The 26,292-nt window shown below is 38.7% G+C and overlaps 1 protein-coding gene across 5 annotated transcripts in view; it reads right to left on the reverse strand.

The window, feature by feature from the left end:
* USP20 (ubiquitin specific peptidase 20) overlaps positions 1-26,292 on the reverse strand; it is a 5,014,215-nt gene that overhangs the window by 2,410,203 nt on the left and 2,577,720 nt on the right. For all 5 annotated transcript variants that reach the window (XM_044058629.1, XM_044058630.1, XM_044058628.1 and 2 more), the window contains one exon: positions 23,190-23,235. In XM_044058629.1, the coding sequence (XP_043914564.1) occupies positions 23,190-23,235 (46 nt within the window). The remainder of the gene's footprint in view (positions 1-23,189; positions 23,236-26,292) is intronic.

Consider the following 26,292-nt stretch of genomic DNA (forward strand, 5'->3'; position numbering starts at 1 on the left):
TTATAAAGAAAATTGTACAAGGCTCAACATGTTTTCCTTACAATTTAGGTATTTCGGAAAGAAGACAATTTTTGCTTAAAAATCAAACACAGCACTCTCAAATGAATCAGGTCAACAAACTACAAGAAAAATACACCAGAAATAATATGTTAAGTGCTTTCATTCTTTTTACTGTTAAGAACTTCATCAGAACATAAACACAACATATTATTTCTGGTGTATTTTTCTTGTGGTTTGTTGGCCTGATGCGTTCAAAAGTGCTGTGTTTGATTTTGAAGTTTTCCAGCTGGTTTCGTACATTTACAATTTTTGCTTATTTGGTATGCAAAGATGAATGGAAAAAAACGTCTTGCGTAATTCTGAGTTAAGCTCAAACAATATTACTCATACATATTCAAATCTAAACTTTAAACTATTTTTGAATAGAACAATGTTAAGATTTTGGTTTATTTCTCAAGCTATTCCTAGAATATGGAATAGCAGCCTCAGCTAAGCAAGAGATTCTGGGAATCTTATGATGTTTAAAGCACAATTACACACATGGATGGGTGAAAAGTTATAAGACTATAACTTTTTGGAGTCAGTGCATAAAACAGATTTTGGTCAAAACACTGGAAATCAGAACACATGAACTTGTGTAATGCTAGGGATATGACAGGGAACACTGTAGTAAATGGAAAATATTTTTTGGGAATTTCACAAGTAGACAAATTAAAACAAATCTCTCAGAGTACTCTGAAGGAAATGTTGGGGAACATATAGTTGAAACAAAGGAAATTCTTATTTTGAGATGTGATACAGGTTATGAATTGTCTAGACATAGTAAGACCTTACTAAGTTAAATGCTATCTGCTTTCAAGAAGCAACTGCAAGACAACAGAAATCAGAATCTATACCAAACTTAGCAAAGGTTCTGAATACTATAAAGGAGATGAAAACTGAAAGTGGAATCTTTAGAAAAGGAAATCAGTATATTTTATAGAAATAAATGGGATTAGTGGGAACAATACATGCAGAATAATTTTCAGGAATGTGAGGTTTAAGGGAAGGCTGGAAATGAGCAATTTATGTAATTCTGGAGTGAATGAAAATTATCAAAAATAAAACATTTATGTTTAATGCATGACAATAATAATGAAAGGGTTAATGATTTTCTTTCCTACTAATGTATCTATACTTTCACTACAGTGCAAAATGACGACTTCAGATATTTAAAAAAAAAATTCATCATACACAAACTAATCTTGGCGTCTTCCTGCCCTATCAAGTATAGATGCACATTTAAACATTTTGCCATCCATGCTAAAGGTTCTAAGTATGAATAAAACAATACAGGGTATAACAGAAAATATTATTAAGCTGTAAATGGTAATATTCTAGCATAAACTATCATCCATGTAACAGAGACTTTGTATGTGGCAATAATCAGACAAAAAATTCTACACACAGTTAAAATTCACCAACTTTGTAAAATAATCTGTCAAAGACCTTTTCTGCATCTAAAATTATAATCAATAATTTATAACTGACTGCACATTAAAAAAAACACCTTTATTTAATTCTCACATTTTATACAGTGACACAGGTACATGTACATTAAATTACTGCCCATTCTTTAAAACTAAAAAAGAATATTATAAAATATCTCTTCCAGCCACCAAACTAACACAGACAATTTCCAATTAACCTTGGAAAATATTTATCCAAACTCTGTCAAATAAAATATATAATTTGTAATCATGGTTCAATACAGATGGCCTTGAAGCCAAAAATGCTTCCTAATCTCCTTGCCATATTTCACCCATCACACTCTGCCTGATAAAGATCTTGGCAACATTGCAAAAACATCTCTACTACTATTACTGTGTCCCTACTACAATCTCTTCCATTTTCTTTTTTTTAAGTCCAGCAATGATCTGTTAAGACCAAATTTGCCTCAGTCTGACAGTAATTGTTTTTGAATATTCAAGAAAATTATAAAAAATATATACTTAACGTCTCATATGAAATCGTACTCATTATTCAAAACATTTTCCACTTCTGGCATACCTTTCAACTTCTTAATGTACTGAAACAGCTTTTTTTCAATAAACATCTTTATTCATTTATTACATATGACACAGGCAATCTTACACTTATATAAATAAAAAACAACACTGACACCACTTTAATTGTAAACATTATACATCACAGACACCACTGAAACAACTGTAGTTGCAAACATTATACATCACTTAAAATCTATCCAGTCATTGTCAGTTCAGTATTATATGGCTCATTCAAATCCTGCCTCTTCAACCTTATTCCTTCTCTGCATATATTGTTCCCACAATTCCATTTTTTTCTTTGTAGTTTGCTCCGTCCCTTTTCTAAAGATCACAATTCCAGTTGTTTTACCTCTGTTACTATATTCACTACTTCTATTAAAGCTGGTCTAGACTTTGATTTCCATTTTCTAGTAACTGCTTTTTTGGCAGCTACCATAATTATAGACTCAGCAAGGCTTTACTATGTCTAGGCAATTCTGATTCGGAATCATAGATCAAAAAAAATAATCTCCCCAATTAATCCAATCGGCTAACCCATCATCTCCAACATAACAGTTCCCAGGGAATCCCTAAAATCTGCCAGCTTATTACACTCCCAAAATATATGTCCCTAGCTACCTCTTTCTTGCCCGCCACACCGCCAGCATTTGCTATCCACCTGAGGAATAATTCTTTGGAGTCTACTTGAGGTATAAATATATACCTATGCAAACACTTCTAGGCAAAGATTCTAAATATTCTAGACTTTGTTACATCTTTGGGAGATATACATATACCCCCCTTATCTCGTTGTGAACTGATTATCCAATCTCTCTTCCCAATCCTTTCTAAGCTCCTCTGATTGATTCTTATAATTATCATGCAATATTTTATATGCTCCACTAATTATTCACTTTTTAACAGCAGCTTCTGTTCTACATTCAATTAAAAACTCCACCGGTGCTGGTCTTTCATTTAGGAACACCCTATTTTTCTCTTTGCCTATACTCTGATCTCAATCCTTGACAGGGAAAGCAATTTCTAACCTGTAGTCCAAATAAATTCTTAGCCTCTTGCCATTCTATTACCCTCTCCCTTTCTAGTTATTTGTTCATAATACATTGGTTCCTTTGCTAGTTTTCTCCAATAAATTCCAGCCCCCTCTTGCCTATTATCTGTATCCCTAACCACAGTCATCCCTATTGGCAGAATCTCTTCTCCATTCTCATGCTGGTTTAGTTCATAGAATATTCCCTGCTACTTTATGAATATAATGCTCTGTATGATTTCTGTTGCTCTCCTTAAAAGTCTGAATCCAAAATCCCAATCTCTCCTTATTTCTTCAGCTTCCCCTGTATCATCATTCCTTTCCACTTTGAACTATAGTTTTCTGCTTGTGCTATGTGCAAGAGCCTTAACTGTGTCAGTCTAAAATATCCCCTTAAATTGGGTAATCTTAGCCCACCTTCTTCTATTGGAAGAATCAGCTTATCCCACTTGACCCTTGCTGTCTTCCCTTCCCAGATAAAATCCTTCAACTCTTTTTTTAATTCCTATCCACAGCTTCTCCTCTGGTTGATAAAAGAATGCCTGACCTGTAGAGACTAAAAGCATTTTATATGCTCCTATCTTAGTATCCATATAACAAAGCTTCAAGTTTCTCAATTTTTGTATTATCTTCTGTTTAGTCTCTTCCACATATCCTTAGCTGCCACAACAGTGTCACTTCTAATGAATACTCCTAAATACTTCACTGCATCATGTTCCAGTAAACATGGATACTGTTGGACCAATTTGTGTGGGGGTACATAATTTACCACTATTGTCTTTGTTTTAGCTGCATTCATTTTGTATCCGGTCAAGATCTGAAACTGTCCTAAAATGTTCTACAACACTGTAATGTCCCTTTCTAGTTTTGCCATGTATAAAGTAATATAATCTGCAAATAGAGCCAACTTTTACTGACTACCATATCAATTATAACCTTGAATTTCAGAGTCTCTTATTTTCTTTGCCAATGGTTCTAAATGTAATGCAAACAACAAAGGGGGAAGTGGACAACCATGCCTGGTTCCTCTACTCAAGCAGAAGTTATCGGAGAGGACCCCACCCACTTTAATTTTCACTTCTAATCCCTCATATAAACTCCTAATCACCCTTACAATTGTATCAGGGAAAGAAAATGCTTCCATTGCCCTGTTCATAAAGTCCCAGTCTACACTGTCAAATGTTCTCTCTGCATCAAGACCTACCAAAAACAGTGGTGTTTTCTTACACTCTGCTTCCCTCTGGATCATCAGTGTTCTGTTAATATTCTCAAATGTTTGTCTTCTCTCCACAAAATCACACTGATCCGTATCTATCAATTCTAGTATCACTTTTGCCATTCTTTTAGCCATTACAGACATAAACACTTTATAATCATGCATTAGTATTGAAGTGGGCCTCTATGAAGCTGGATCTGCTGGATCTTTACCCTCTTTAGGTATTACCGTTACCATCACCTTCTTCCAGGATGCTGGTACTTCTCCTCATCTATTAAATAAAACCTTCCAGATCTTTATCAGTTTTTTTTTGCTCCTAGCTTCCAAACTTCCACAGGAATACTATCTATTCCTGGGGACTTTCATGTAGGATGCTTATACTTTAACATCTGTCAGTTCCTCTAAATAATTCTTGTTACTTCTTACCATATCTCCCATTCCTTTTTTTCCACCCTAGTTTTAAACTCCACTTTAATTTTATTCCTCTCCCTAGCTATATTTTCAGAAGAAATTTCTCTCTTCTCTAGAAGCTCCTGAATTAATTCCAAAACCCATTCCTTAAATTCCTCTCTTTTCAGCTGATAAGTGGGAAAGCAACAGTGTCTCATTTTACTTCATTACTTTGCATTTTTATTTTAGTTATTATTGGCAAATAATCTCAAATAGTTATTGGGTACGTTTCAAGACCTTCAATTAAATGCACATGTTCTTGTGAGATATAAATTCTATCTAGCCTAGTCCAGTTTTTGTATCCTGGAGAATAATAAGTAAATTCACTCCGAACTCCTAGTACTGAATTCACATCTTCCATGCTAAACATTTTCATAAAATTCTTCAAAAAATCTACCCTCCTTTGTTATATTTTCCCTTCTAGGCCCTCCAGACATATCTTCACTTTTGCAAACCAAATTCCAGTCTCCACCTATAAATAATATTCCTTACTGAAAGCTGATTATTTCTCCCAGAATTTTCTTAAGCTCCATTATAGCAATTTTAGATAGAATGTAAATGCATGCCACTGTCATCCTCCTCCTCCCTTGCCAGTAGCCCTTAGTACTTATACATCTTCCATTATCTTTTTTCCCTTTTCTATCACTATTAGAGCTCATCTTGCAATTAATTTAAGTACTAATCTTTTCCTTTCTGCCAGATATTCTGCAGAATAACCATCCTGAAAACCTTTATTTATCAAATTTGTAAGTTCAGTTATTTACAGGAATATCTCCAGTAGCATAACTACTTGTATTTTTTGAAATATCTCTTCCTGATCAGTCTCGTATTCAGCCAGCCTTTTCGACCTCTAATTTTTCAGTTTTACCATCTCATCTGAATATCTGTTTAAAGCTTCTTCCATTTTTATGGACTTTTGTCATTTGTGTTGATATATCCATCAGTGTTTTGTTTAGTTTAACCAGGTCTGTATGCAGTTGTCTTGCATCTTCCTGTAGGTTAGTGAAAGTCATGTCTAAAGGTTGCACTGCTTTTTGCTGAACAGAAGCAGAACCTTCCTCATTCAGTGTTTCTTCCTCACTTTTTGTAACTGATTTTTTTCCAGGTCTTCTGTATTTATTTCTGGCATCCAGGCAGTACATTTACTAGCCAGTTACTGAAATTTACCAATAAACATAAGTCTACTGGCCTTCTTTGCTGAGTTTCTGTTTTTCACACTGAGAGCACTAGAAACAAGCTGTTACTCAGCGTTCAGCCATCTTGGAAGTCCAATGAACTGAAACAGCTTTATAAAATTCTACCATCAATCTTGATTTATTTTCTCAAGACTATGCTCTTCATTAACAGACTGGCATGATTTTTTTATTTCTGTTCTTATTTTTCCTTAAATAATTTCCGTGTCAGCCCACTGTCCATGCTTATTTGGTCCCACCTCATGTAGTTTACTCTCAATTGTTTGAATCAGGCAGCAAATAATTCTGGCTTAAGCCAACTTATTAGAACCTGCCAATATTTCTCCAAAAAAGGAGAGACCAGTGTATACAATATACACTTCCCACCAGAATATGATTTGATAACAGCACTGGATTTATCTTTGCATCTCCACTGAATTTTATCCTCATGATACCTAAACCTTTGTCTTCGTAAACAAGAAAAGTGAGTGCATGCATCTTTCAACTTCACACCTTGCAATGGTGAAGGTAATGAGTTCCCACTGTAACTTTAAAAGTGATTAAGTGTATTTTTCACAAGAGTGAAAATGTATGGGTGAATGGGTGCAATATTAAAGATTTAAGGGTGAATGAGTAAAATATATATACTAAGTTTAAAAAGTACAGAGATCTCAGATATGAAAGTAGCAAAGATGTGGGGATATAGTTGGGCTTGGGCTTGCCCTCCACAAAAAAAAAAATGCACTTTACCTGCTTTTACTGTATTTGTGTTTCTTCCTACTTTATTACCTTATTTTGCTTTTATCTCTTCTTAAAAATACTCAATTGTATTTATTCTGCTTTATTTATTACTGCTTGGTAGTAACCTGATTAAATTGTAACTGTTATTCTAAGTCTTTTGGTTAAAGCACTTGGGCTTCAGACCAGTTGTTTTACACTGAGAAGGTTTGTGGTCTGCACTGTTGTGGCAGGACAGGTAGCTTACATCCTTCTAAGTTGGGAATTGCTGACTGAAGGCTCAGTGTTTGTTATTCAAAAAGTGTATTAGTTTTGGTTATGCACTTGGGCTCCAGGCCAGTTATTTTACATTAAGACGGTTTGTGGTCTGCACTCTTGTGGGAGGAGAGGCTAGTTTCTGCCCTTCTGAGCTGAGAATTTCTGACCAAATGTTTATTGTGCCTGTTTGTTTGAACTGTCTTTCTGATATTGGTGCACCTTGTCTGCTGTAGCATACACTAGATTCAGGCCTGCTGAATCTAGCTTTGTTTGTATAACTTGAGCACTAATCCAGGCCATCCTTTTTGGAGAAGGTTCCCCTGCACCCTAGTGGCAGGAATGTGCAGTTAGAACTTGTCTGATTGAAGACTGCTAGAACAGGGCTCAGGTTTGAGTTTTTTTTACTGGTTAATTGGGTAATTTGTTTAAATCAATTTGCTCGTTTTCTACTGTTATAAAAAAATGCACTTTATTCATCTGCTTTTACTGTAATTGTGTTTCTTCCCACTTTATTTCCTTATTTTGCTTGTGCTTCTTCTTAAAAGTACTCAATTGTATTATTCTGCTGCAGTTATTACTGCTTGGTAGTAGAGTCTGATTCAACTGGAACTGTTATTCTAAGCCTTTTGGTATAAGTACTTGGGCTTCAGACCAGTTGTTTTACATTAAGAAGGTTTGTGGACTGCATTGTTGTGGTAGGACAGGTAGCTTACATCCTTCTAAGTTGGGAATTGCTGACTGAAGGCTCAGTGTCTGTTATTCTAAAAGCGCATTAGTTCTAATTTAAGCACTTGGGCTTCAGGCCAGTTATTTTACATTAAGAAGGTTTGTAGTCTGCACTCTTGTGGGAGGAGTGGCTAGCTCCTGCCCTTCTGAGCTGGGAATTTCTGGTTAAAGGCTTATGGTGCCTGCTTCTTTGAACTGTTTCTTCCTGAAATGTGTGTACCTTGTTTGCTGAAGCCCAGAAGTTAGTAGTTTTGGGCTAATTTCTCTCTTTCATTTCCCTACTAATAAAAACAACATTTGCGTGTCTTTTTGCGCTTGTATTCAGCTCAGTGAGTGCCTGCCAGGTGTCACACAGAGTTCTACAGCAGCAGAGAGACAAAAGAGAGAATTTGGAGTGATTATCATTTTTCTGCATTTTCTTGCTGTCTTTAACTAATTCCGCCTAAAAAGCCAATTTTTTTAGCATTTCTGTGATTTAAAAAGCTCGTCTCTGCTACATATTGTACTTCTTTGCTGCCTGCACTTGAACTAAGTAATTTTTGTGTTTTAATAACCTGTTTAACTGTTGTGGGCTACACACTTAAGTGTGATAGCCATTTCTGTGCATTTAAAGTGTTTTTTTTTTATTGTATCTGCTTTATTTTCTGAAAAAAAAAAAAAAAATATACTTGTTTCCCACCTTTCTGAACTAGTACAGTCCAGTTTTCAGGTTATTGCTGAATTCAGGGTGTTACAAGTTTCTGTGCTGCCCATACCTTACTTGGATAGAAGGAAGTTTTTCTGTTCACCTGTGAGAGAGGGGAGCTTTGAGCAGCCTATCTGTCCCTGGAGGAGTGGTTTCAGCCCAGAAGTTAGTAGTTTATTGGCCATTTTGGGCTAATTTTTATCTCTTTCATTTCCCTGCTATAAAACTGCATTTGCGCAGTTTTGCACACTGGGCAGAGCCGGTTAGCTAGGGTTAAACTATTCCTGGCTCCACAAAGTCTACTCTTCAATTTTTCCCTTGGAACTAGACAAACTTTCAACTTAAGCACTCAAACTATTCATTTCACAGCCCAGCACTTGCTCAAAACTCATAGCAAGCACTAATTAACCATAGCACTAGACCCCCCTATACTGTCCAGAAGGACAAGGCTCTCTATTCATCCCTACCAACCAGTCAGTAAAACAGCTCACTTTACCTATTCAGGCATGTCCAAAGAGCAGCTTCAGGTGTACTCTCCAGTCCAAGTGGTGAATTTGGGCATTTTGAGGCAATGTTACAACTGCCTCATATACACAGACAACCCACTCCTCCTACCACCAAACACTAATATATGCGAGAGATGCAATTATACAGCCAAACTGCAGGTAAAGCTCCCACAACCCAAGACTGGAAATGACAGTCAAGAGGAGAAGGAAAATACTTGCAGCACACCACCAGTCTTACATAGACCTACTAAACCAGCACCGGCAAATCACACACATAAATACACGAAAACATAATCGGAGGCTCTAAATAAAAATCTGCAAAAGCAACACAGACCTCCAAAGCAGACACCCAAGCAACCTCCACACCTCATCACAAACCATGAAACACATACTTCACATAATCAGTGTGCCATGCAATCACAGCCCTTAAGGCAAAATAACATACCCAACACACTAGTAATAGGCAACTCTATAGTCAGGCACACTGATGTCCCACTAAAGTACAGTTTTGTACCTACCATAAATCTAGATGTTCGAGTGCTAATACAGCTGCAGTCATAACAGATGGGTTTTCCTGCCGTCAGGCGGGTCCTCGGTCGGCCGAATTCCAAAGTCTAGGTCCGGCGTCGGATGTCGTCGCTTCTTCCCTGACATCAGTGCGACAGGGGTATAAAAGAACCATCCGACGCCATATTCTTCAGTTTTTCTTGCCCCAGATGTCAGGTGCCCCCAGAAGGAAGGCAAAACATAAATTTAGGTAATAATGCAATGCAATATAATCAAAAAACAGTAGTTGCAAGCTAATACACCATAAAAGAATACCCCCATGAGGTTGTATGAGGGGGTGTTAGCCATTAGGCCTGTCCCAAGAGGGGAAGGAGGGAGGGAAACCTGGACTGCAGCTGTATTAGCACTCGAACATCTACATTTATGGTAGGTACAAAACTGTACTATGTTCATCGTGCATAGAGCTGCAGTCATAACAGATGGGTAGAATCCCAAAGCTAATAAAGGGTGGTAGGCACTAAGTGGAACTAGGAGGAGCCAGGATGCCCTGCAAGACTGCAGTGGCAAAGCCCACTCTAGATTTGGAGTATAAAGGTAGGTGATAGTGCTTGGAGAAAGTATGTACAGAACTCCATGTGGCTGCTTCCAAAATATCTTTGGTAGGAACCCCCCTGAGGAAAGCTGCAGAGGTAGCTGTGGCCCTTGTGGAGTGAGATCTGATGCCTGTAGGTACAGTTTTACCATGAAAAGAGTAACAAAAGCGTATGCAGTGGGCTATCCATTTTGAGATTGTCTGTTTGGAAATAGGCTTCCCTTCAGCACCTGTAGCATAGGATACAAAGAGTTGCTCTGATTTTCTGAAAGGCTTTGTTCTGTCCAAATAATAACGGAGCTGCCTGTGAATGTCCAAGGAATGTAGTAGTCTCTCCCCTTTGTTTTGTGGGTTAGGGTAAAAGGTAGGTAAGTGGATAGCCTGATTCAAGGCTACCCTGGATACTACTTTTGGCATAAAGGAAGGATTGGTTCGTAAGGAAACTCTGTCCTGAAGGAAAATGATGAAAGGCTGCACAGCCATGAGCGCTTGTAGTTCCGAAACCCTGTGTGCTGAGGTGATAGCCAGAAGGAAGGCTGTTTTCCATGACAAATATTGCAGTTCTGTTGAAGCAGCTGGCTCAAAAGGAGGCAGGGTCAGTTTTTCTAGTATGAAATTGAGGTCCCAAGCAGGTACTGGCTGCTTCCTTGGGGGTTTTATATTCTTAGCCCCTCTGAGGAACTGTCTTAAGAGAGGGTGAGAGAATAAAGGAGGATCAGTCTTGTACTCTGCAGAAATGGCTGAGGCATGGATTTTGATGGAGGAGAATGAAAGTCCACTGCTTAGCATCTCAGCTAGGTAATGTAATATTTGAGGTAAATTCAGTATTCCAGGATTCTGACCCTTTTTCTGATTCCAGGCACAAAACCGTTTCCATTTTGCGGAGTAGGCTTTTCTAGTAGAAGGCCTTCTGGCCTCCAAAATGACATCCTGCACCTCCTTGGAGAGTAGGGTCTGTTGTGAATTTAAGGAATCCTCCATGCGGCTAGATTGAGTGTTTTCAGCTGACTGTGAAGAGTTTTGAAGTTGTGCTGAGTCAGTAGGAGAGGCATTAGAGGCAGGATCCATGGTGGGGAATGCGTCAGGCTCCTCAGGAGAGGGTACCAGTGTTGTCTTGGCCAGTCTGGAGCAATGAGAATCATCTTTGGTCTGTCCGCTCTGGCTTTTAATAGAACTTTGGGCAGCAGAGGAAGAGGTGGAAAGGCATAAACTGTCATTGTTGTCCAACTGAAAGAGAGTGCGTCCACTTTCCAGGCCTGTGGATGAAAGGTCCTTGAGCAGAATTTTGTCAATTGGTAATTTCTGTGGGTGGCAAAGAGATCTATGTCTGGTCTTTCCCATGCTTGAATTATCTTTGTAAAAACTTGAGGATGCAACTTCCACTCGTGTGGATCTGTCATATTTCTGCTCAGGTTGTCTGCCAGCGTGTTTTCCTTGCCTGGCAGGAACTGTGCTTGAAGTTGGATTTGTAATTCCAGAGCCATGTTCCAAAGAGACATGGCTAGCCTGCATAGGGGATATGAATGGGTTCCTCCCTGTTTGTTTATGTACCACATCACTGTGGTGTTGTCTGTCCGTATCAATAGCTGGCCTGGATGCAGTACATCTTTGAAAGCCATAATAGCATTTATTACTGCTAGCATTTCCTTTCGGTTGATGTGTAGGTGCTTTTCTTTTTGTGACCATTTGCCCTGAATGCACCGATCTGTCATGTGCACCCCCCAAGCGTAGTCTGTTGTGATGACTTGATTTGCTTGAGGCTTGCAGAATGGGAGACCTATGTTTCTTTGGCATGCTTGAGCCCACCACAGAAATTCCTTTTGAAGGCATGGAATCAGTGGTATAATTGTTTCCAAACTGTGGCTGTGTTGAGACCATATGTTTTTTAGGTACCATTGAAGTTTCCTCATATGCAGCTTTGCACATGGGATTAGCAGGATGCAAGATGCCATGAATCCCAGAGCCTGCAGGATTTTCCTTGCAGTCAGCCTGGTGAAGGTTGCCAGTTTTCTGAAGTATTGACCTAGTTGCCCTTGTTTCTCTGGCGTGAGGTAGGCCATCTGGGTGTTTGTATCCAAGCTGGCACCCAGGAAAATGATTGTTTGAGAGGGTATTAGTCTTGATTTCTTTTTGTTGACTGTGTATCCCAGAGAATTCAACAACATTATTACAAACGCCAGGTGTTTCAGAAGAATGTTTGCTGTCCGCTTGGATCAGGCAGTCATCCAAATATGGGTATAATTGTATCCCTTGAAGTCTGCAGAAGGCAATCACTGATGCCAGGCATTTCGTGAACACTCTGGGCGCAGTAGATAAGCCAAAGGGCAATGCAGAGAATTGATAGTGGGTTGAACCTGCAAGAAATCTGAGGTATCTTCTGCAATCTTGTCTGATTGGGACATGCAGGTATGCCTCCTTGAGGTCCAATGTTACCAGCCAAGACTCCTTGCCCAGCATGGGAAGAAGCTGCTGTAATGTGAGCATCTTGAATTTTGGTACGAGTAAATATGTGTTTAGGATGGATAGGTCCAAAATAGGTCTCCAATCTTTGCCCTTCCTTGGTACCAGGAATAGTCTGGAATAAAAACCTTGACCCTGTTCTTGTGCAGGTACCTCTTGAATAGCTTTCATGTCCATGAGATCTGAAATTTGTTTTTGTGCCTCTGCCCTTTGATTGTGTGGCAGGTTTGGCATGCCTCTCATTTTTGGAAGGGTGTGAAAGTGGAATTTGTAGCCTCTGTCTATAATATCCAGGATCCATTTGTCTTTTGTGACAATATGCCAATTTTTCAAAAATAATGCCAGTTTTCCGCCTAAAGGTGCTGCCATTTGAGTCTTGCTTGGCATGCAAAGGGGAAAGTCATTGGTTCTGCTTTCTGAATGGCTGTGAACTATCCTCACCACCTCTTGGTGTAGGTGCTTGCCATTGTCTGCCTCTAAATGATCCTTGAGATTGCCCTCTACCCCTCGGGCGCCTGTATCTACCTCTTTGAGGTCTGTCCGTGGAAAGGACCAATTTTTTGAAGGCCAATTTCTACAGAAACGTGGAGGCTGTACCTGTAGGAAATCTTTCACTGTTTGCATTGATTTTGCCTTTTCCTCCATTTTCTTTAATACCTCCTCAGCTTTAACACCAAACAATACATCTTTTTGAAGAGGTGCATCTAGAAATTTAGCTTTGACATGATCTGGTAAAGTTTGCTCTTTGAGCCAAGCATGTCTACGTATGACTGATCCTGTAACAGCAGCTCTACATGAGGCCTCTAAAGCATCAAAACCACATTGCAAGGTATGTTTACCCACTTGCTCTGCACTATGCAACGAATCCTGCAACTCCTTCAAGTCTGGTTGTTCAGGTTGTGACATTTTGCTTTTCAACTGAGATAACAAAAACTGTTGATACTTTAACATATGGAACTGACAGTTTAATGCCCTGATGGTTAAGGTGGCCGAGGTGTATACCTTTTTCCCCCACCTTTAGAAAGCTCTGGAATCTCTCTCTGAAGGCAAAGGATTTTTGGCAGTGGAGGCCTTAATTCCCTTGGGACCCTGTGAAATACTTTCTGGGTCAGCCGCATGGCTTTTGTATAGGAATTGGTGTAAATCAGGAACCCGGTAATACCTGTCAGGCTTGACTGGAGCTGGAGGTAAAGAATCTGGGTTAAGGCTGGCCTCTGAATACACATCATCTAGAATGTCTTAAGACCGGAGGTATAGCCAGAGGCCTGTGCTGAGGGAGCAAGAGGAAATCCCTGAGCCTTTTCTTGGAATCTGAGTACTCTTGGCATTCCCAGTGGAAATGTTCCCTCAAGGTATGCAAGGTTTCCCCAAAGGAGTAATCCTCGGGGGGGAGAAAGAGGGAATGGACTCCTCTGCATCAGAATCTTCAAAAGGGGACTATGAATGTTCCTGGTCCTCAGAATGTTCTGAAGTAATGGAGGTCTGGTCCGAGGAAGGGTATTCTTCCTCCACTCTGGGCCTTTTGTCCGAGGGGGGTTGAGAACCCCTGATAAGAGTAATCAAATCCTCAGCCATTTTGAGCATCTGCTTTTTAGGCATGGGGCCTTGAGAGGGGCCCTGTGGAGCTTGTCTTTTAGTATGCATGGCTGCTTTAGATTTAGTGAAAGCCTTAATGGAAAAAGAAGAAGAAGAAGGTCTGAAGACACCTTGAGAGGTGGCAGGCATGTCTAAACTCTGACTTTCCCCGCCAAAAGTGGCTTCGGTATCTGTAGTCGGGGTGTGGGCCGAAGAGCCTGCGACCTCGGGCACAGAGGACACCACTAATGAGGTGTCATCGGTAGTCAGGGGCTGCGTAGGCGCCTTGCTGAGAACCGGAGCACCTGTAATCGGCTTTAGCGTGGTGTCGGTAGAAGTCACGGACCTCGTATGCCGGTCCTTATCTTTGCGTCTTTTACTCAAAACTGGAGTCGGAGTATCCGACGACATAATGTAATTAAACTTTTTGCCAAAATAGTGTTGAGCGAACTCCGCCCAACGCTTAATAGTGCGTCTGTTGAATGTAGCACAAAAACGACAGGCCGAGACGTTGTGGTCTGGGCCTAAGCAAGGAATGCAGAGGGAATGGAAATCCTTATGCGGTATTTGCTTCCCACATGAAATGCAATTATTAACTTTGTCTGACATCGGTATGAGGCAAGAAAAGTTTCCCCAAGGGGGTACTTAGCTTTCAAGAAGTCTTCGGTTGAAAAATATTCGTAATCTCAGGAGCTGGCCGACCGGCACTTGCGAACTGCTTCTGCTTCGGGCACCGCGCGGCAAGAAAGACTTTGGCTGGTTCTTTTATACCCGTGTTGCACTGACGTCAGGGAAGAAGCGACGACATCCGACGCCGGACCTAGACTTTGGAATTCGGCCGACCGAGGACCCGCCTGATGGCAGGAAAACCCATCTGTTATGACTGCAGCTGTATGCATGATGCACTTCTAGGCTGGACAAGGAGAAAGTTACAGTTACCTGCCTGTCAGGCACCAGGATCCGCCACGTAACACAAGCAGGTCGCTCCAGAACAAGTACAAATATGACTCTGTCATTGTCCATGTTGGTGTGAATGATCTGAGATGTACCTCCCTGGACTACATGAAAAGAGACATGGAAGAGCTCTCTGATCATGAAGCCCAAGTCGGTATGACCCTGACCTTGAGTAGCATCCTGCCCTCACCAAGAATGATGCCACAGTATAAAGAAAAAATGATCGATTTCAACAACTGGCTAAGTGTCTGGTGTCATTCAAAGGGGATCCAGTATCTGTCCACCTGGGATGACATGCTCGACAAGCCACATTGCTTCACAAGAGATGGCTTGCACCTGTCACCCTTAGGCTTTCGAATGCTGGCCAAGGATTTTGCCGCCCCCATAGTGCCTTGTTTAGGCAAGGCTCAAAAGACAAACCCACCACCATAAATAGCACAAGTAACCAAAAACTAAGGGTAATGTTACTCAATGCCAGAAGTCTAATCCTCAAAATGCATGCACTCGAGGCACTCCTCGGTATGGAGAACATCAATATCTGTGCAGTAACAGAAACCTGGTTTAAGGCTCCAGAGAGCACCCCAGTACTACCAAGCTATAACTCATACCATGCTTTTCGGCCACAGGACCTGGACCGAAACACAAAAGGCAGGGGTGTATCCATATTCATCAAGGATACCCACACCTCCAGGTTAGTGGTGCAGCACAATGCCTCAGAGATCATCCATGTGCAACTAACAATGGGCAAAACTACAATTCAAATTGTAGCTTGCTACAGATCACCCACCATGACCCAGGACCCCCATTCCGCATTTCTGGAGACACTGGAAAATATGAAGGTCCTACCAAATGCCCTAATATTGGGTGATTTCATTTACCCAAACATCAACTGGGAGAACTATTCAAGTACTAACTCCCTTGCCCAACGCTTCCTAGAATTTATAAACTCGAACACCTTGGATCAACTGGTCAACACCCCCACCAGAGGTGACAACATATTGGACCTAGTCATCACCAACATAGGCGACCGGTGTTCTACATTGGAGGTCAACCCCTCGCTGGTTAGATCAGACCACAGACTAATCACTCTGTATATCCACATTCCACCCCACCCCCAATCAAGGAAACCACTGTGAAAAACTTTTCAAAAGCAAACTTCACGTTACTTAAGACTGAGGTGGAAAGGTTCACAGCACCCATGCTAAAGGACAACGCTGTCCAAGCTGCTGAATCCCTTACAAAGGCACTCTATGAGCACCTGCAAGAATGCATGGATCGTGCTATCCCAAGCAAAACTAAGACTCATTCCTCCAAGAAAAGGAAACCAGTCTGGTGGACCCTTGCCATAAACAAGCTATACAATAGAAGGAGGAAACTAGTACAGAAAAGAGTAAAATCCCAAGAAGGAACGACATCCCTGATCAATATCAGCAAGAAACTACGATCCCTCATAAAATCATCCAAGGCTAGCTTTGAAAGAAAAATTGCCAAGGACTCCAAAGATAACCAAAAAGTGTTCTTTAGCTATGTCAAGAACCTAAGTGGAAACTCTCAGATCTGCTCTGAGTTAGTGCAGAATGGCACAAAAGACACTGAACCGAATGATATTGCCAACATTCTGGCAGACAGGTTTAGTGCAAACTTCACCCCCCTCTCACCTCCTAAACAGCCCATAACCATACCAGAAGAATACAGAGCCCTTGCAATCACTGACACACAGGTTAACACAGCCCTATCCAAAGCCAAAAACACAGCTTAAATGGGACCGGATGGTGTCCCAGGCTGTGTCTTACACGAACTCCAAAATGAACTAACCCATCACCTAAACACACTGTTCAAACTCAGCCTCTCTACAGGCTACGTACCCATAGAGTGGCGCACAGCAACAGTTATCCAGTTCCACAAAGGTGGGGCCACAACGGACCCCGGGAACTAAGCCTGACTAGCCTGGTCTGCAAGGCTATGGAGCACATCATCATGGAACTCATTAACAGAGACATTGAGAACCTCCAAACATTGGACCCTACCCAGTTTGGCTTTGTTAAGGGCAGATCATGCCTCCTAAACCTGGTGGACTTGTTTGAGACAGTTACCAAGGCTTTAGATGAGGGAAAGGAGGTCCACACAGCCTACCTAGACCTCGCAAAGGCTTTCAACACCATTCCCTATTCTGGTATTATAGACAAACTCACTAGCCTGAACATAAACCCCTACATCACGAGATGGGTTGCCAATTGGCTCACGGACAGAACCCACACGGTGAGAGTTGCAGGCTCTAGGTGCAACTCTAAACCTGGTTACAAGTGGCGTCCCCCAGGGCTCAGTCCTGGGACCCCTCCTGTTCGCTATATACTTCTCAGTGGTACAGGCAAGCACAGGAGGACTATGGCTGACCAAGTTCACAGACGACTGCAAACAGAGGGCCATAATTGACTCTCCGGCTGATATAGACATCCTCCAGAAGGGTCTCACTGAGACAGAAACCTGGTGTCAGAATCATGGCCTCAAGCTACATGCCAAAGAGTGCATAGTCATCCCCTTTGTAAAAAACAAAGTACCCACGAACTACCACATACGTGGTAGTCCCCTAAATACAGAAAATGAAATAAGGGATCTGGGGACCCAAGTAGATAGTAATCTCTCCTTTGATAATCATATTGCCAGGGTGGTTAGAAAATCCTTCTGTGTGGCCCACCTAATCACAAAAGGGTTTGAATCTAGAACAAAAGAGGTTATTGTGCCCCTCCACTCATTACTCATCAGACCCATCATAGAGTACAACGCCCCATTTGGGAAGCACCTTAAAAGACACCTGCAACAGCTGGAAAGACCACAGAAGTACCTCACCAAGAGGATTACTGGCCTTAAACAGATGCCCTATGCAGCCCGACTGAAGAAACTCCAGCTGTACTCGGTTGCATACCGCCTGCTCAGAGGTGATCTCTGCCTGACATACAAGGCCATGTCCAACCCAGAACTGATGGACATGCTCCACCTAAAAAAAAACAAATCGTCGAGAGCTACATGCTCTAGGGATCTAAACCTCACCATAATGACAAATAGGACTTGCTGGAGGGATAGATTCCTGTCACAGAGACTCCCCATGCTTTGGAACAGGATTCCAATCTACATTAGGCTAAGCCCCTCAATAACACTCTATGAGTGGATGGGAAACAGAAAATTTACCCCGGGGATCACTGCAGTGGCTCTGCTGGACAGAGGCACAGGGAACTAATGGCTCTGCTGGACAGAGGCACAGGGAACTAATCTAACGGGGTGGTGAAAGCCAACACATTCTGGCTAGGCTTACATATGCCCTCAGGCAGATAGCCTAGTACTTACCTATGAACCTATAAAACACTTTTAATGTGCAACAGTAGCATTCACAGTGTACCTTTTTTAAATTGCATTTACATTTGATGTTTTGGAACTTGCAGTACCAAGCATTAAACTTCTGACAACGTTAGTTAATTATTCTATTATAACAAATACAACAAAATCAAAGAAACCAAAAACAGGTGAACTCGCAGGAGAAAAGCCAAACCTCACAGTGCCAAAATGATCCAAGCAATGTCACGAATATATTCCAAAACGTAAAAAATTTTATTCGAAAACACAAAACAGATAAGCGCTTTCACATACACAATGTATGCTTCTTCAGATACAATTTCTTATGCTCTAGCCAAGCCATTAAATACTCTAAACTGAATTAATCAATTAAACAAAATAATTGAAGTAAAACAATTAACCAATAAAATCAATTAAGGTAATGATTTTCAAGATGCTGGCTATCAGGATAGACATAAAATAAAATAAGTCCTATCCAATACTGGTTAAAGCTATAGTGCTATAAATAAAAACTAAATGCATTTACTAATATGTATGCAATGGATGAATAAAATAAAATACACACATACACTTAATAATGCATGAATATGTGCATATATATCAATATTTATAGATAAATAATTATAACAAATTCATGCTCCAAATATAACCAGTGATGCAGTACATGTATCTATATATACTAATAAAATAATCTTATAAAATAATCAATATCCAATATATAAATCTTCATAGCAAATATCTATCTCTATATCTAAATATATATATATATATATATATATATATATATATATATATATATATGTGAATAAATAAATAAATAAAATTTGAATGAATAAATAAATAAATAAATGAATAAATAAATTAAGATGTAAACATATATATGCGTATGAATATATATCTTAATCAAAAAACATTTAAAATTATCTCCTGTTTTTAAGAACTGGTTTGATAGACACATATTGATTAATGCCTGGGTATATGTGTGCTCTAAGTTTAAAAATCCACTGTAGTTCTCTAGTTTCTAATAAATTCACATGGTCTCCTTCTCTACCATTACCATTTACTTTTTCTAAGACTCGAAATTTAAAACAATGACCATTGCATTCTGTGATGTGTTTTGCTAGGGCATTCTGCTCATTATTACACCTTATATCATAAATATGGTTATATACCCTATTTTTTAATTTCCTCTTCGTTAATCCTATGTAGAATACTGAGCACACACTGCAAGTGGCTAAATATATATGAGGTTTTCTGTTTCACATGTTGCCTCAAAGTTGGGAACAAATGTATAATTTAATACTGGATGTATAAAATTCTGTTCATTAGTAATATATGAACACATATTGTAGTGTTCACAAGGAAAAGTACCTCGTCTTGCATATTCTCTCATATCCAGGTTTACATTCAATCTAGAGTTGGAACATAGCAACTGTTTCAGATTTTTACTGTTCCTGTAGGTAAATTTGGGATGAGTACCTACAATTTTGACAGTCTTCCCATCTATAGTTAAGATTTTCCAATTATTCTGGATGACATTCCTTATAAATTGGCTATCATTAGTAGAGGTCATAATATATCTAACTGTTGTAGTATCATTCTTTATTGCTTCCTTATATACACCTTTATATCTATACTTATTGAGATTTTTACTCAAGTTCTTATTGGCCATCCCAGGAGGAGCTAATTCAAAGATTTCATCTCTGATTTGTTCTACCATCTTTCTATTATAGCCTCTCTCTTGAAAAAGTTTTTCCATTTATTCCATTTCTTTAAATTTCACATCCTGTTCTCTACATAATCTATTTATTCTCATAAATTGACTTCTAATAATGGCTGGAAAAACATGTCGTGGATGCATGCTGTCAAAGTTTAATAAGGTGTTTTTCCAGCAAGCTTTTCTATATAAACTAGAGACTAAGGTACCTTCTTTGATGCTTAAATTCACATCTAAGAAATTAACAGTTTCATTTGAGGCTTCCATAGTGAAAGTCAAAAAGTTAGTTGTATTTTCAAGATAGTATAAAAAATCTTTGAATTCCTCCTCAGTGCCCCTCCATACAATAAGGATATCATCCACAAATCTTTTATACAGTGCTACTTTCTCAAATAGTGGATGGTTAAATAGGAATTCTTGTTCCCATTGAAAAACTACTAAATTCGCGTATGTATTGGCGCATGGGGTGCCCATTGCGACACCCCATTTTTGATGATATATTGTTTGCCCATACAAAAAGACATTGTTAGATAATACAATGTCAAGTAACTGGCAGATAAGTATCTGTTTGTTTCTACTAAATCCCCCTCTAGATTGAATGAGTTCTCTTATTGCCTGGATACCAAGTTCATTTGGAATGCAGGTGAACAAATTACATACATCCAAAGTGATCAATAAATGTGTGTCTTTAGATAAAGATTCTTCCAATTGCTTTATATATTCCAAAAGTTGATACGTATCTTTAAGGATTGTGGGAATGTCATTTACTAATGGTCTCAGAGTTTTTTCAAGAAAATTAGATATATTTTCAGTAACCCAAAAACTGAAGATAATTTTAAATGTTTTTTGATTAAGATATATATTCATACACATATATATGTTTACATTTTAATTTATTTATTTATTTATTCATTCACATTTTATTTATTTATTCACATATATACATATATATATATATATATATATATATATATATATATATATATATATATATATATTTAGATATAGAGATAGATATTTACTATGAAGATTTATATATTGGATATTGATTATTTTATAAGATTATTTTATTAGTATATATAGATATATGTACTGCATCACTGGTTATATTTGGAGCATGAATTTGTTATAATTATTTATCTATAAATATTGATATATATGCACATATTCATGCATTAAGTGTATGTGTGTATTTTATTTTATTTATCCATTGCATAAGTATTAGTAAATGCATTTAGTTTTTATTTATAGCGCTATAGCTTTAACCAGTATTGGATAGGACTTATTTTATTTTATGTCTATCCTGACAGCCAGCATCTTGAAAATCATTACCTTAATTGATTTTATTGGTTAATTGTTTTACTTCAATTATTTTGTTTAATTGATTAAATCAGTTTAGAGTATTTAATGGCTTGGCTAGAGCATAAGAAATTGGATCTGAAGAAGCATACATTGTGTATGTGAAAGCGCTTATCTGTTTTGTGTTTTCGAATAAAAGTTTTTACGTTTTGGAATATATTCGTGACACTGCTTGGATCATTTTGGCACTGTGAGGTTTGGCTGTTCTCGTGCGAGTTCACCTGTTTTTGGTTTCTTTGCTTCATTTTGTCGTGACCGGTGAACTTTATTGAGTAGCAGGTGATATATATACAAATACAACAGAATGTGCAAAAAGTTCTCATCTTACAAGAATTCTTGTAGGTAGTAGTTACTGTAAATTACACAAATATGGATAAGCATGAGTTTTGTTTTTCTTCGCCTTCTGCTTCATTCTTTCTGGCTTACCATAGTCCCCTGACCATAGTTGGGTCTACCAGTTTTTCGTACATTTCCTGGACTATATCCATTCTAAGGATGGGGTCAGCATGGAACCCAAGGGCATCCTGGGGAATCAACTGACTACTTCCAATGGGGGATTACTTCTACCTTCCTTGATCCCCCCATGTTTCCCTGTTATTTCCAAGGGGTACTCTCCTTTATGCACCACTCCTCCCCCACAGAGGATGCTTAGGGGAACACCCATCCCTCCCTGCCAGTGCCACAGACACTTTAGCAGTTAACTGAACCAGGTAGCCTGGGTTATAGTTAGGGCTTAATCTCTTTATATTACACTATGGCACTGACTACTCATGGGCATTAGGTGTTAAGGTAACCTAAAAATTTTAATCTGAGGGTCTACAAAGCTCAGTAAGTTAACATCTACAGGCGTTTAGAGATTTGAGGCTTTCACTTTTGTTTGAAATATGGCTGTATATTTCAAAGTTCATGATACAGCACAAAATGATACTTTAATACTCAACAGCAGTTCTGATTTCATTGAGTCCCCCAGGATGCAACCAATAAAGAAAGCAATGTTTGTGCGCCCCTAGACATGACATCTTAAAGGTGTGTTCATCTTTTTTAGCATCTAGTCAGCTGCTTATGTGAATATTATATACATGAAGTAGAGTTTATGAAGAAAAATGGATGCATTCCACTGTGTACTGCTAAAAAAAATAAACAAGTTTCACTTTAAAGCTGAGTGCACTTCAGTGAATCTCAAAACCTGTTGCTCCAGGTGCTGAATGTTAACAGACTCTAGAAATGTTCTGTTTTATTCAGTGTACATCACATAATGTAGTGTCCTGTATCTTTTAAGCATTGTATATACACAGGTATGGACAAAAAAAATTCTGCTAATTTCTAATACCAACTTTCATAAAGATAAAAATCTCACACTCCGCGGCTCTACTTTTTTATAACACTCTTTTTCTTATGCTTGAACTGCACAGGCAGTTTGTTGGGATGTGTTGCACTAATTTTCATGGGACAATGTGTCATGCACTAATTACATATACAACGCAAAGTTTTAATTAATAAAGGGCACTAATTATCAAGACTAAACTTGCCTAGAGTGAATCTATAAAGCACTCAATCTCTTCACACTGTGAAATTATAACAGTTGCATAGATTGAAAATGCTACTGATGGAAAGTGTCTACTTCCTCATACAATTTAAGATGCAGTGTATGCAGAAGATGGCATATTTAGTCCTCTGACATAGTATGAAAGACATGGTTGCAGATTCAGCCTTCTGATACACTATGCAGGATATTGCAGTTGAGTTAGAAACAGCTGTCCAGCTGCAACTTGCATGTCATGTGAACGTAACAGTAACAAACTCAATACCAGTGGAGAAAAAAACATGACAAAAAAATGAAACAAATCTCACCTCTGGCAGTTTAAGGACTTTACAATATTTAATCCCATTTCGTAACCTGAAACAGAAATACCATTTAGTCACAAAAGTAAATTGCTGAGCAAAAAAAAATATATCAGTTCTCATAGGTTCCCACTAAGATATTACCAAATCATACAGCTTTTTCCAGTTACAGTGAAGCAAGCACAAGTACAAAGGATGAGTACCCGAACTGTTTGTAAGATTTCCCAAATACAAAATTTATGCTTTCTATTTTGAGAATGCAAACATGGACTGCGCTTCTGTATTAATCAAAACCATTTTTGAATTAAGTGTTCCTTCGGCCCATGGTGGTTTTCCAATTTTGGGCTCTCCCACACACTTTGACCATGCATAAATGCACATTTTTTTGGGGGGGGATTCACAATCCTGATTAAATGCATACCTTCTTATTTTAAATACTTATGGTTTAATGAAGCAAAATCTGTTTGTTTCAAATTTATATAGTCAAGCATATTCCCATCAAAAAGAGAAAAATAATTTATTAACCAGTAATATGAATGTTACACATTTCAGAACAGTTTAACTATAAAAGATCCACTCAAGCTGTTGTTATTAATACTGAACAGTATCCATACCAATCAGTAACATGCTCTTAAATATATACACCTCACCACTGTATACACATCACCAGAGCAAATATTCCTACATGCTTCACACAACTACATGCTGGTCCTACAAAGCCACACTAATAACTAACTTGATCATGACAGAAGGGCAAGACATTATCATTCTCAGACAGCCTCCATATCTAGCGGATATAACCAAATCATTGACTTATACACTTATATGTCTGACTGCTATAAAGACAAAAATGGATGAGGTAATACATTTCACATTTGCATCACACAGACATACAGCACAAATAGTAGCCACAGAAAAATATTCCACCTTGCTTTAAGCAAATGAACACTATTCCAGACTCATGTAAAACCAGACTAATGACTGCTAAACTGAGCAAATGGCAAGAAGGTAAGTTACTTTCATCTACAAACAGCACCCCACAAGTCTCCAACAGTTACAACCACTGCCTATGATCACATCAGACATATATGACTGTGATAAAAATAATGACCACAGTAATGTATTTCAACTTTATTTGACAAAAACAGTAGCCACCTTAAACAATTCCAACCTGCTTCATACAGATCATATTAGTCCTGCAAAAACAGTCCATAATATTAAGCAAATAGTAGTTATTTTCATCTGTAGCCTGCTTAAGCAAGCAATTATAGCCACATTGCTTATTATGCAAATCTCAGATGTCTGCTTACAGTAAAAAACAATCATGAATCCAAAACTATATTTCAACTGGTTTCACACAAGCACATGGGAGCCACAGTAAAATATTCCAATTATTTTGCACAAAAGCAAATTAGTCATTCAACGCATGCTGTTTAAAATGAGCAGATAACAAAGGGCAAGCTACTGTCATTTACACGCAGCCACACTCCATCAAGCAGCTACTGTCAGTTTTTGTGTATCCCTTGGATGTCTGGTTGTAATAAAAATAAAACTCATATTAATGTTTAACTGTGTTCCACACAAACAGCAGCCATAGTAAACAATTCCAATTTGCTTCACACATCACATTAGTCCTGCAAAGCCATCTCAGAATAATGAATAAACAACAGAAATATTTTGTCTACAGACAGCCACAAAATTGGCAATTATAGCCTGTGTGCATCATATACTTCAGTTCTGTTTTATACAAACACAGCTGATGGTGTGAGCCCCACCAAAAAACTCCTGCAAAGCAATCAACTGCCCATATCAAACTGTCTGCAAGGACTAAAAAAAACATCCCTTGCAATCACAGGATATTCTACTTGCTCTGTACAAAACACAGTATATAACAACAAAATTTAGTATTTAATACTTGGTGGTCATCTCTTAATTGCTATTCAAATAAACTACAGGATGGCAAGGATTAGAAAAGCTGTAGGTACTTTGCGTAGAGGTGCCATAGGGCATTTATTTATTTTTACTTAAAAAAAAATAAAGTGTCTCTAATCAAATTGCACTCTACTCAGACAGTCACTAGCCCATACTATGCATGTAACAAATGGAATGTATCCACGTATGCAGATGTAAATTCAATGCCATTAAATTCCCCCTTTTATTAAAACTAAAAATAAATACTTATTTGTTAATGATGGTTATGTCCTGAAAATTAGAATGAGTATGCAGTGCCAAACAGAAAACATTTTTAAAATAAAACCTTTTACAGTATTACTGAGTGGCTGGCTTTGAGCTCTAAGCAACCACCTGAATTACAACTGTTTTAATACAACTGTTCAGTCCTACAACAAACAGCTTTTGTATTCAGTATTGACTAGTAATGATTGAAAAGAAAACAAGAATAAGTTGGGCTGGAAAGTGCAGACTTGAAACTGTAGATGCACATACCTAAAACACCATCATAGCAAATTCAAGCCCAAAAGACTAAGTACAAAGTTTGATGTACCTCAGAGCAACAATGGACTATCAGCTTCTACCCCCACCCTCCCAAGAACCACTTTTATATCACTTGCAAAGAAGGCAAAAGCAGAAGTGATGTGCTTTATAGAAAACATTTTACACTTGTGTCACTGTGTCTTACTACTGAAACTGATACATGGCTCAATAGCCATATAAAAACTTAGTAATACTGAAAATGATACAATTGAATGTCCCTGCAAGAAAATTATCAGATTTGTGACTGGCTTACCTGAAATATACACCCTTGTTTTTGCATGAAATAACCTAAAATGGAAGTTATGTGCTTACCATAAAGCTGGATCCTTTCATTCATGTCCATCTGATATGACTCATGGATCCTATGCAGCATTACTGGATAGCGCAGTGGTAGTGGTGTCGCCTCACAGCAAGAGGTTCTCCAGTTCAATTCTCGGCTGGAGTGCCTTCTGTGCAGAGTCTGCATGTCCTCCTTGAGTTCATGTGAATTTTCTCCGGGTACTCCAGTTTCCTTCCACGTTACAAAGACACATGTCTACCGCATTCCTCCCCGGGCCACCGCTGAAAATTGGCTTCATTCCAAGTCGGACTTTCCTGGTAAACAAATGTTAAATAAAAT

Source organism: Protopterus annectens, chromosome 16.part0 (assembly GCF_019279795.1).
Source record: "Protopterus annectens isolate FY-2018-M chromosome 16.part0, PAN1.0, whole genome shotgun sequence".
Lineage (NCBI taxonomy): Eukaryota > Metazoa > Chordata > Ceratodontiformes > Protopteridae > Protopterus > Protopterus annectens.